Source organism: Elgaria multicarinata, chromosome 1 (genome assembly GCF_023053635.1).
Source record: "Elgaria multicarinata webbii isolate HBS135686 ecotype San Diego chromosome 1, rElgMul1.1.pri, whole genome shotgun sequence".
NCBI classification, from domain to species: Eukaryota; Metazoa; Chordata; class Lepidosauria; order Squamata; family Anguidae; genus Elgaria; species Elgaria multicarinata.
In genome coordinates this window covers 206,673,097-206,686,297 of record NC_086171.1, presented here as the reverse complement: position 1 = coordinate 206,686,297, position 13,201 = coordinate 206,673,097, and the positions used below count along the sequence as shown (strand labels likewise).

General features: G+C 44.3%; 1 protein-coding gene across 1 annotated transcript in view; it reads left to right on the top strand.

Moving 5' to 3' along the window:
- The window catches only part of LAMA5 (laminin subunit alpha 5), a 256,947-nt gene that overhangs the window by 165,147 nt on the left and 78,599 nt on the right, over window positions 1-13,201 (top strand). The window contains exons 28-35 of the mRNA XM_063142632.1: window positions 694-802; window positions 2,665-2,762; window positions 6,421-6,622; window positions 7,906-8,032; window positions 8,413-8,552; window positions 9,489-9,604; window positions 10,493-10,704; window positions 11,686-11,890. Coding sequence (XP_062998702.1) covers window positions 694-802; window positions 2,665-2,762; window positions 6,421-6,622; window positions 7,906-8,032; window positions 8,413-8,552; window positions 9,489-9,604; window positions 10,493-10,704; window positions 11,686-11,890 — 1,209 coding nt within the window. The remainder of the gene's footprint in view (window positions 1-693; window positions 803-2,664; window positions 2,763-6,420; window positions 6,623-7,905; window positions 8,033-8,412; window positions 8,553-9,488; window positions 9,605-10,492; window positions 10,705-11,685; window positions 11,891-13,201) is intronic.

The following is a 13,201-nucleotide window of genomic DNA, read 5'->3' as shown; positions in this document are numbered from 1 at the left end:
CTTGAAAACAAGCAGATCAAAGGAAGAGTGGAAGATATCAGGGCCTTGTGCATCTACCGCATACTTATGAGGTGTCCGCAAGAGGGAAATTAACAGGATTGTGATGCAGAAGCTGCAGCACTCTGCAGCACTGGCAATGACCACCACGGGCAAGAAACATATCCTATGCTGTCATTTGGATGGGGTGGAGAGGCCGTGGGTTGATACTCCGCTTGTTCTGTTTTATACTTGTGCGTGCACTCCATGCTTTGGCGATCTAATGGTAAGAACGACATTATTGTTTACTGGAGTTGGGTAAAAGGTGTGTTCTGTTTAGATTCTCATTACTGTACATGCCTGTGCCAGAAATCCAGGCCAAGTGTCTACATCCTCAGAGCAGCGCATGGCTGAGATGAAAATAGCTTGAGCATCCTGAACCCTTATGCCCTATTTAAACAACTAGGCAGTGTGTATATAGATGACGGATTGAGTGCATTGTCTGTGAACTCCTTTTTTCAAGTCTGTATTCAGACAGTGGCCTTAACAATAGGAAATGACGGCCAGGGATATCCTTAGGAAGCAACCCCTTCCAGAACTCAAAGAAAGCAATCCAAAGAGTTACAAGGGCTCTATTAAAACCATCAAAAGGAAAACAAATGCATTTGGCAGGATAAGGCACCATTCTTGATCTTGGCATCTACTTTTGTCTTGCAGTTTCCTTTGCCGTGGGATAACGTTAGATCCGCTAAATCGCTTGGCAGCTTTTGAATTGCCCACAACGGCTTTAATTCAATTCACTGCAGATCATGCTCGTTTCTTCCTGGTAAGGCTAACGTTTGATGCTGATTATGTCCAGCTATGGCAAAAATTTACTGTAAAGCTGGGAATTCTACGGAGGGAATTTCAAGGTGTTAGCGGTGGGCAAGCGGCGGGACTGAATTTGGGCTCCTCAGTTTCCAGTCGAAGCCCGATGGTAGTGAAAGGATTTGCACTCCAGAAACAGTCGACTTGAAGAATGGTGTGTTCATGTTCAGAGGAGGGCAACCAGGATGATCAGGGGTCTGGAAACAAAGCCCTATGAAGAGAGACTGAAAGAACTGGGCATGTTTAGCCTGGAGAAGAGAAGATTGAGGGGAGACATGATAGCAAATACTTAAAAGGTTGTCACACAGAGGAGGGCCAGGATCTCTTCTCGATCCTCCCAGACTGCAGGACACGGAATAACGGGCTCAAGTTAAAGGAAGCCAGATTCCGGCTGGACATCAGGAAAAACTTCCTGACTGTTAGAGCAGTACGACAATGGAATCAGTTGCCTGGGGAGGTTGTGGGCTCTCCCACACTAGAGGCATTCAAGAGGCAGCTGGACAACCATCTGTCAGGGATGCTTTAGGGTGGATTCCTGCATTGAGCAGGGGGTTGGACTCGATGGCCTTGTAGGCCCCTTCCAACTCCGCTATTCTATGATTCTGTGAAAGACTCATAACTCCCACTCTTCCTACTTTGCCTTCCCATCCCCCTTTACCTGGAAAGGACTCTGTTTCTTCCTTCTGTTCTCCACCCTAGGCTGTCCCTTTTAGCCTTTTATTCCAGTTTGCATCATTTGTAGAATTATGTACATCCAGTTTCTGAGAAATCAGTAAATGTTGATTTTAATAAAAAAGCCACCTCTGTGCCAATGAAACCTTTACTGGAATTATGCAGCCAGAGATTTTCTAGTGCAACAAGCCTGGATTCCATCTTGCCTGATAGAGTAATTGAATAAGCCGATGCAAAAATCACAACAGCTGACCGATATGCACCATTAACTGTTTCTGCTTGTGGGAGCAGTGCAACATCTCTTGCAGGTGCACTGGCTAGATTGCAGCTCATGCTTCTGCGATAGAAAAAAAAAAAGTGAAGTGCATTTTAGGTAATCACAGAAGTAGACCCTGCAGTTTTTGCCATATCTCTGCTTCAGACATTTTGTATGTGAGCAGCAAATGGCTCAGTTCAGACACGTTTCTCAACAGTGATTTTAGAACTCCACAGTGGAGTTTTTACACCACCATTGAGAAATGTGTTGTCTGGTGGGAAAACTCCACACAATGGTGGAGGTTTTTTTTGGGAAAACACTTCATGCAGAATACCCACGCTATGCAGAGGAGAGTTCCTGCATAATGGTTGTGTTGTGTGTTGTGTGGTGAGCTTCGTGGAGTTTTCTGTTGCATTGAGTTGACTTTTCCTACTGGCTACAGAGTTCCCTGGCAAAAGCAGCAAAAGAAGTGAGTACCACTCTAGGAGACCTGCCAGGATTGGTTTTTTGCAGCAATGGCTGATGGGATGCTATCAGGAGGACCGGGGAAGGAGAGAGGGCGGAGGAACTGTCAATCAAACATTGCGATGGATTTTACTCAACTCCATGGTAGCCCACAGTCACACAACAGTGGAGTTAGAACATGTTGTGTGGGGAGTACCTCCTAAAAACTCAAACCGTTGAGTGGAGTTTTCACACTGCGTTGACTAACGTGTTGTCTGAACTGAGCCAATGTTTAAATTTTAAGTGGCCCAACAGAAAATACTTTTTTGAAGGTAATATCCGCACTGACACTTTAGATTTTATTTCTAGGGATTAAAACACCAACGATTGTCTCTCACCCACCCTAAACAACAATAACAACAACACTTTTCCTTCCTCCCTGCTTTTAGTACAAAGTGTATCTGGTCCCATATGAACAATTCACTTTGGAGTTTTTGGAGCCAAAGGTCCATTGCATCAGCGTCCATGGAACATTATCACCAAATAGGTAAATGGTTTTTAAACAATTTATTATGCTTACAATCAGTTGCATGAAGCTTCTAGTTGTCTCCCATTCAGGGAACTAATCAGGTCTACACGTGCTTAGTTTCAACAATGTTGCAACTAGGGGTGGGAGAGAAATTTGTTCAGTTTGAACTTGCCTACCATCAAACTTTCCAACTGCTGCGGCAACCAAAAGACAGTTATCCTTCAAAATTCCCACTTTTCTGAAGTTTGCAGTGAAGTTGTCCTATAGGAAAATGCATTCAAAATGCATATATTAAGGGAAAACAGCATTCAAATGCATTATATTAAGAAAATTGCTTGCACAAAAAAAAAAAAAAGGTTTAGGACAAATTGAACTGAAGACTAGAGAAATTCTCAAAGTTTAAGACAAACCAAACTTAAGACTGGAAAAAATGCGGAAATTGAGAGAAATCCAGATTGACAGGCTTGTCTATCCTTAGCTGCAGGGGCAGGTGCTCTCTAACTATTGACTCGACCTTGTAAATAGTTGTAAGTTTTCCCAAATGGCTGTAGAAGACAAACCTGCCCCAAGTATGAATGTCAAAGAACATTGTGTTTGGGGATATATGCTGCCTTTTTAGTTTGGTGGGAAGATGCAGAGCGATCTATTTATTTAATTAGCACCATCAACATATACAGTGCTTTACAGAGTAACATAAATAAAAGACAGGGCTTTGCCCTGAGATGCTTAGAATCTAAATACCAGCAGGGTAAAAGAGATAATGGAGGGTAGTGAGAAGAGAATGAATGAGAAACAACTAAAAGTAGGGTGACCATATGGAAAGGAGGACAGGGCTCCTGTATCTTTAACGGTTGTATTGAAAAGGGAATTTCAGCAGGTGTCATTTGTATATATGGGCAACCTGGGGAAATTCCCTCTTCATCACAACAGTTAAAGCTGCAGGAGCCCTGCCCCTCCTTTAAATCTGATCTCTCTAGTATAGCTCCTGCAGCTTTAACTGCTGTGATGAAGAGGGAATTTCACCAGGTTCCCCATAAATACAAATGACACCTGCTGAAATTCCCTTTTCTATACAACTGTTAAAGATACAGGAGCCCTGTCCTCCTTTTTATATGGTCACCCTAACTAAAAGTTTTGTGGCGCCTTAAAGGCCAACACATTAATTTTGGTATGAGCTTTCATGGATACTGTCCACGTCATTCGATACACACTGGAGAATGTCCACGAAAGCTTATGCCAGGCCAAAAAAACTCTTTGTTTTTGCTGCAACAGACTAACATGGCTACCCCTTGGGAAATGAATGAGAATAAATGCCATTAAATGATCCTTCATTTCACTTGCAAATAACATCTTGCAAGGCTATGCACAGAGTGCTTGAAAACAGGTGTAATTACTAAAAACAGGGCTTTTTACTAATAGGGTAGGTGTGTCTAGAGTTCTGCACAAGTAATTATCAAATCCTTAAAACACATATTTCCACGTGCGCGCGCACACACGCATGCACAAATACTATTTTGCTTTTGGAATTGTAGTTATTTATTTATTTAATTTGATTCCCACCTTTCTTCCAAGAAAAAATGGCATTCAAGGTGCTTATAATCACAAATAAAACTTGATTAAACCAATAATAATAAAAATCAATGCATTAAAACGTAAAACAGTTTTGGAAGGCAGGCTCACGTAGAACGAATTACAGTCGTCCAAACGGGATGTAACGAAGGCATGCGTGGCTGTGGCCAGGTTAGACATCTTTTGGAATGATGAAGTTGGTGCACTAGCCTGAGCTGGACAAATGCTCTCCTGGCCATCAATGAAACCTGGGCATTCAAGTTCAAGGCTGGGTCCTGGAGTACACCCAAAGTGTGAGCCTGAATCTTCAGGGGGGTATAACCCCATACAGCACAGGTTGACTCTCTATTCCCTGATCTGCCTTTTGACTAACCAGGAACACCTCTTTCTTGTCTGGATTAGGCCTCTGTTAGTTTGCTCTCATCCAGTCCATTACTGACATCAGACACCGGTTTAGAACTAGAATCATTTCCTTGGATTTGGATGGAAAGGAGCGACAGAATTGGGTGTCGTCAGCATACTGCTGGCACCGGACCCCAAAACTCCAGAGAGTCTCTCCCAGCTGTTTCATGTATATATTCAATAGCATGAGGGATAAGATGGTTCCCTGAGGGATACCACATACCAACACCCATGATGTCAAACAGGAATTCTGCATCACCAGTTTCTGAGATCACCCCTCAAAGAAGGACTGTAGCTACCATATAACTGTGCCTCCTAGTTCCATCTCAGACAGATGCCCCAGGAGGATACCATGATTGATGGTACTGAAAACCTCCAAGCAGTCCAACAGAACCAACAGGGACACACTCCCACTGTCCAGTTCCCAGTGTAGATTGTCCACCTTTGTCCCAGAACCAGGCCTGAAGCCAGATTGAAATGGATCTAGAGAGTCTTCATAATCCAGAAATTTCTGGAGCTGAGAAGCCACCACACACTTCAGCACCTTGGCCATGAATGGAATATTAGAGACCAAACAGAAATTAACCCATACAAGGGATTCAGGACATGATTATTTTTTTAAAAAAGGTCTTACCTTGCCTCCCATTAGTAAGACAAAATCACACCTTGCCGTAAAGAGGCATTCACCACTACTACTACTACTAATAATAATAACAACTTTTGTAAACCACCCAGAGAGCTTCAGCTATGGGGCGGTATATAAATGTAACGAATAAATACATAAAATAATAATAAATTTATTTCTTACCCACCTCTCCATTTTGATCGAGGCGGGGAACGACGATAAGCGATAAAATACATAAAACTGAATTAAAACATAATATACATTGTTAAAAACATCCTAAAAAGCATCCCAAAACATTCTAAAAACATCTTAAAATGTTTCAGGATGTAACACTACCCTTACTCAACAACAACAACAGTTTATTGCAGTCAGTAGACCATTCCAACAAAATTACGTACAAAAGGACTGAGCATACAATTAGCTATTAAAAAGACAAGTAATCATAGAGGATCTAATAGAAATGGCCAGGTTCAAAAACTTGGCCACTTGCTCGGTGATTGATTTGTCTGAGTTCCGAAGTAAAAGGGACATTAAGAATTCAGTTGGGTGACCAGGAAAAGATTGTAAAATGGGGTTCAGAAGATCATTCCTAGCCCCTTGGTAAAATCTACAGAACAGTAACACGTGTGATACGGTTTCCACCTCAGTATTGTTACAGGGACAGCATCTGTTGAGCAGAGGGATTTTGTTGTATAAAAACTACCCTTACTCATTCAGCCAGTTCCTCCCTGGCTGCTTTTATAAGCCAGGAAGCGCAGGAGACCAGCACACACGTAGTAGGCCTCACTTCTCCAATGGATGATTTATGGAACCTGATCTATATGAAATGCTTTGTTCTATCTGAATGCAGGGGTTTCTCCATAGATAAATGGACTTACTTTGCATTAGAACCAGGCTAGAGAGTCTGTCTCCTCAATGATTATAAAGCCATCCCATAATCTGTTATATGACATGCTTGCATTATGGGCATTCTGAATTCTCCCACCCTTGCTCCGTTCCGAAGGGAATGCTATTTTTTTTTATTTTATATTATTTGGCTTGGCTGCAAAGCTCTTATAGTATTCCTTCTGTTTTCCACAGTAGCTCCTGTGTCCCATCGAGGTATCAGAAGATTTCGCAGTCAGTTGTTCTGGAGGAAGGGCAGTTACTCCCAGTCGCTCCAGGCTTCCCCCTGATTCATGCCTTTAGCATCCCCCCAGTGCCTATCCCACCGGTATCTTCCCTTCAGCCCCCAACTCTGATAGACTCCTCTGCAGAGCTCATCCTGCTAAAGGCTCCCCAGGTAGGTATGATAAACAATAATGTCGAAAATAAAATGTGTTGGTGCTAGAAGTTATCTCTGGGGGGGGAAGGACTGTTGTCTCAGAAATGTCAAAGGAAATTGGGGCCATGTGCGGGTAAGGAAGGAATTCATATTTTAGTTGCAGTTTTGGTTTTAGATTTAGGGCTTTTACAATGTAGCTTTCATTTTCTCTATGGAAATCACCACCACCACTTTTCAAGTTGGCTCCCTGATGCTTTCTCATCCTTAAAAGAGTGACTGCTGACATGTCAGCGGGGTGCGTCCCATTCATTGGAGAAGTGGCTGGCAGGCAGAGATGGCATGGAGAAATGCTATCACTGGCAGCCAGCAGGAGTTAGAGGGTGGGCAGCCATCCTGGGTCCTAAATCGCACTGGTAGATAGTGGTGTCCATCTGAGGAGAGGGGAGGCTTTTGTTTGAGAGGATGGGAGGGTAAGGAAGAAAGTAAACAATGACATCCCAGTACACTCTGGTCTGGGGTGCAGTGGGCACCTATTTCATGAAAGTGACTGGCTATATGTGGCCATGGGAATCTATCTATCCTCTTGTGAACCGCCCAGAGAGCTCCGGCTATTGGGCGGTATAGAAATGAAATGAATAAATAAATAAATAAATATCTGCTTCAACTGATCAGCATAAGGGCACTTAGGTCAAACAGTCTTCAGGGAGGTGGCATCAACAGGGGATCACAATGGCCAGTCCCTCTCCTTCAGGCAAACAGCACTGAGCCTGAGGTTTCATTGGTCAGCCTCTCACTGAAGCAGGCGAAGCACGAGCAGCAACGTGTGGGCACAGTCCCTCTTCTTGAAGTAGGCAATAGAGTCTGCGGCCACAGCAGTGCCTAGTGTCTCTCTGACTGAAATATGCAGCAGCATGTGGGCAGAGGAGCATGAGGCAAAGACAGGAGGAGAGTTTGTAAGCAAGGAACCCCAGCTATGACGGAGCTACTTCTTCCAGTGAGTGCCCCAGGGTAGATTGGCACCAAACGAGGTGAAGATTTTGGAGATGGGCATAGGAATACAACAGAGTAGCAGTTTGCCCCAAGCAGCTGGCTCAGCAGTCTTCTATTTCATGGACGTGTAATAAATACTGTACCAACAGCAGCTGCCCCAATCTGTTCCTTTGTAAGAGCTGGTTCTGGCATGAATGGGAACAGAAGCCCCATCCTGAGCCAAAGGGATACTTTGAATTAGGAATCGATGGCACAGATAACATAAAGTAAACTGTAATGTTTAGGGATATTTCCCTTGTGCTTTGTTGTAGACAGCCATTGTGTTAAGTGGTCGCATACAGAGTCTGGGACGCTACGCTTTCATTCTGCACTGTTACCAGCCCAGTCACTCAACATTCCCTGTGGAAGTGTTGATCAATGGTGGACGGATTTGGCAGGGTAAGTGCCCCCCTCCCCCCAGTTTCTGGTGGGGCTCATTATAAGGGGTGGGGAAGTAGCTTTTAAGTGTAAACGAAGAGTCTTTTCCATCTAAACCAGCCAGACCCAAGAAAAATGCTTCCTTACAACATCAACAGGATAGGAAGTCACTTGGCATCTTAAAGGCCAAACACATTTATTGTGAAGTAGGACTTCATAGACTGGAACCCTCTACATACGTGCTGTCCTGAAGTAGATGGCATCAACTCAACTATTTTTTCTTTAGCTTCCTGTAGAACGTAAAACGTATGTGAAGGGATGGCAGAATACTACCAGTGACAGAAAAGCAAAATGAGATAAGCTTATGCTGTCCGGATGACATATACTTTCTGGATTTTCAGGACAAGCTAATGCAACTTTCTGCCCACATGGATACGGTTGCCGAAGTCTGGTGGTTTCAGAGAACCAAATTGTCCTGGATGTTACGGATAATGACCTGAGTGTGATCATTCGCGTGCCAGAGGACCGGCACTTTTGGTTGGTACGTTCCTAGCTTTAAAAACTTCTGGTCCCATATGCAAGAGTTAACTGGAGCAATTAATGAGAGAAGTTACAATATGTACTCCCCAACGTATACATTGACTTACGCTGTAAGGCAATGCACAAACATTTCAAACTGTATCCCATCCCCATAGATACCAAGCCTTGGAAAGTGCTCTGCACAGTGAAGGCAGCTGGCGAGGGCCTGATTCATGCACTCACTGAATTAGCACTGTGCTTTGCAAGATCGTGCAACCGCCATGGCCCCTTCCCTTCCACCTTCATGTCTGATCTGGGTGTTCCATGGAGATACCTGATTCACAGTCTTCTCCCCTTTGTCCATGGACTAGAGCATTTGTGCAATTAGAAATTCATATGGAGTGCTGGTGTCGTATGTATCATTATCTGAATAGTAGAGGGGAGGGGAACACCTGCTTCACTACCTTGCAAAGGGTTGTTTGTTTGCTAAATTTACATCCCTGTTCAGAAAAATGGAAAAACTCCGTTCTCAGGATGCATCCAGGCCAGGTCAGAAAAAGGAGAAACTCAGTTCTCAGGATGCATCCTGACAGCCCGTTTCTCCTTTTTCTGACCTGGCTTGGATGCTCTCTACCTTTTGTTTTTTGTTTTAAATTTATATCCCACCTTTTTCTCCAAGGAGCCCAAGGCAGCGTACATGATCCTCCTCCACTTAATTTTACCCTCACAACAACCCTGCGAAATAGATTAGGCTGAGAGGCAGTGACTGGCCCAAAGTCACCCAGTGAGCTTCCAAGCTGAGTGGGAACTTGAACCTGGGTCTCCCCAGTTCCAGTCCAACACTCTAACCATCACACCAGCCTGGAGAGTTTATGAACTGAGACTTATACTTGAGAATCCATACATTTAAGTGATCCAATTCGTTATTTACCATTTCAACTTGTTTCTCTTATTATAGGATTATATCCTTGTGGTTCCAGAAGACAGTTATGGCTCGAGCTACCTTTCAGAAGAACCCCTGGACAAATCTTACGATTTCATCAGCAACTGTGGAGTCAACGGCTTTTATATCAAGTGAGATACAAAATGGACCACACTTCGCAACCGCATAAACAATAGAACTGAAATCCACCTCGCGTTCTCCGGATAGCTTGTTGAATTCATTTGGAACTTTATCTAACTAAACTTTAGCACCGATTCCCAGTGTTGATCTGGAACTACTCATCTAACAGGCTCAATGCTGTGTCCTTCAACCAACTTTTCAGCCACTGCTTGTGTTAATCCGTACATGTGCAACTTCACTGCCCAAATGTGCATGTTATCAGGGCAAACCAGTGTAGAGGGAGGGAGAGTGGGCGATCCCGGACTTAACTGCTTCCGGGATCGTTCCGGGGTGTCTAAATGGAAGCGCAATGTCCCGGATGGGAGGAGGGACATTGTGCGTGTCATGCCCACCATTTTTTTTTTAAAGGAAAAGGAGCGCACTTGCGCTCAGCAAAAGGTAAGGTGTTTTTTTAAAAAAAGCCCCGATCTCGCTCCCCACTCCACCCCCGATGTCCCTGGACTGCCCCCAGCCCGGCTCCTTCCTTCTGCTGACCACTGCTACTTGCAGGGAGGAAGGAAGAAGCCGGGACGGGCGCCCTCCCAAGACCGTGGGAAGAATCAGGTTTTCCCAGGGTTTTTTTTATCCCTGCAAAAACCTGTGCCTGTCCACCCCTGCCCCCGGGAGTTCCTGTGCGTCATTTAGACGCACAGGGACTCAGCCGTGACCAGCCTGGACTACTGGGCTGGTGTAGACACGGCCTTAGTTTCCTCCGCCTCTCATCTTTCATGCTTCTAGCCTCATGTTTGCAAAACAAAGCCACAGAATGGGGCGGGCTACACATTTGAATTAAGGAATGAAATATGTAGACTGTGTTCTGTTGTGAGACCCGGTGCAAACACGTCTCCCTCTCTCTGCAGCCCTGTAACGTCATCCAAGTTCTGCCAGGACTCTGCTACTTCGATCTCGCTTTTTTACAACAACGGGGCCCAGCCTTGCCACTGCCACGAGGCAGGTGCCGTTCGAAGCCAGTGCGAGCCGTTCGGTGGCCAGTGCGTTTGCAAGTCGAACGTCATTGGCCGAGAATGTTCCCGGTGCACCACTGGTTACTGGGGTTTCCCCAACTGCAGACGTGAGTCTCTCCATCTCTGGGGTGGGAGGGAAGCTATGCCATTCAGGATTGATTCCCATGACATGACACACCTGGTTTGCATGTCATTTAGGGAAGATCTCCAGACTTACTTAGCCATAAGTAAGCATATTATGCAAGTGGGTTGGAGGCAGAATACTGGGCTCTGGATTTGCTTACATGCTTGTGCTTCAGTAGCAATTATGAAGCCACACTGGGAAATCAATGTGAAATTTGCAGGAAGGATGCAGGAATGGGACATGGCTGAAATTAGTATCCAGCTCACAAATACTCCAAGCAAATTCTACATAGCTTTTGAATAGTTCCTTATATATACATTGAGATAAACTCTTAACTGGAAGAACAACATTACAATAAAATCTGCAATGATTCAGTTGCCCCTTTTATGCGTTGCGCTTCTGAGAATTCCAAAACTTGGAATCGGAACCATTAATAGATTGGTCATCAGTGGTCAAACTAGGTACATAGAAAGAAAAATCAATCTCTCCATATTCATCCTTTTGCTGAGCTGTGTCCCAGGCCATTGTTTTCTGTCCGCTATTGCATTGGGCATCCTACTTCTCTTGCAGGAAAATTAAATGCTTCTTGCCCTTAGCAGCCCCAGAAGAGATATCCTGTTAATCTGTTCTTGGCCGAGGCGGCCTTTTATACAATGAGGAAAGGAATTCAGCACAGCAGCTGTTGTTTCCTCAGCCTTTACTTGTTCCTTAAATATACTGGCTGAAAAAAGCACACACGCCCTTCTAATTGATTTGCTACAAAAGCGCCTGTCTAAAATTTATGAACTAAGCATGGGGTGGACAAGTTGAATCTATTGTGGTAGGTGCGATTAACCAGTTTTTGAAAGATCATTGGACGCGCTTTGAAGATCCAAATACACTCCTGAATCTAGTAGACAGTGTTTGGAGCTGATTACGTGTGTGTATATGTTTATGATGTACATCTGCCTGCTTTCACTTGCAGCCTGTGACTGTGGAACTCGCCTGTGTGATGAGCTGACAGGACAGTGCATCTGTCCACCACACACCATTAAACCAGAGTGTACGGTCTGTGAGCCTCAGACCTTTGGCTGTCACCCACTCGTAGGCTGTGAGGACTGCAATTGTTCGAGCCCTGGAATCCAAGATCAGACAGAGCCAGGATGTAACATAGACAGTGGACAGTGCAGGTGGGTTATGATGGCTACTACGTCCGTGAATAATAGGGTACTGGCTGCCACAGCATCTGGATACTTTTCTGCTGTACCCTGTGCCACGACACAGGCTCTGAACACCAAGCCTGGCCGCGGCTACTCCCTGCTCAAGCCAAGCACCACCGCTTGATACGCCTGAGGCAAGGGATAAAAACTACCTTCCTCTAAACTATGTGGAGAAAGGGGTTTAAGTGGAGAAGGATTTCAATATATAAAATAAAACACTGTGAGTTATATGTGCTGAGGTGAATTATTGTCAGAGTGGGTGCTAAATGTGTAAACGTCAGATGATAAATGCCAAACAGACACGTGGGATTTTTGTGGTAGTTAAAAACAAAATAATTAAAATTTATTTTTAAAAGTTCACAAGCTTTGTTTCAAATAAAACATTTAAAACCTTTTTGAAACCTTTCATCCAATCCTTTCACTCATTCACATATGCACTTTTCTTTCTCTCACTCAATCACTCTTGAGCTTTCTTTATTATCTGTATTGATTAATATACGTCAACTATGTGCACACCACACTCCAAAGACACCACTCTCTACACTGACCCTCAAATTTCCCAGAACTTAAGTACCCGAAACACAGAGAGCACTAAAGACTCTTAGAATACCTAACAAGTCCCCTCACAATCCCCTCAGTCCTTCCCTTATATATCACTCCTCCCCCTCCCCAGACATTCTAACTCCCCCCACTCAGGCCAACATTCTAAAACCCACAGACTTACAATCTGCTGACATACATTTGGGAACTGACTTGTGGGGTGTAACGCCACACCCTGCTTTATAAATGAAACCCATTCAGACACTGAGCACTCCCCCACCCCCAAGTTATAAACAACCAACATTTGGGGAAACCTAGTGAATCACCATCAAATTTGGGCTTGATGACAATGTCAAGTGAAGAAGGCAACATTTTTTTGCCCTATGTCTGATCTCTAAAGGGCTTCGTGTTTGTAATGTCATCAGTTGGTATACTACGTCACTGTGGCTTTTTGCCTTCCGAACACAGCGGTGATGGTGGCCCATTGAATAGGAATGTCTCGCTTTAGTAGTTATGCTCTGATGTCTCTGAGCCCCCGACTTGACAGACCCTTGAGTGTCCTTCAGGTATTTCATTTTGGAAAGGTATATTCATTTAGATAATTCCTTGTCCCTTTGTCCTGTTAGTCTAAAAGGACCAGAGTCAGCGTTGTCCCTGGCCTCCCAAGTGTGTCTTCAGCACCCCCTTGTATTGATTGGCTGCAGGATTTGTTCACTTTATTTTTCTCCGTCTCTTCTGGAG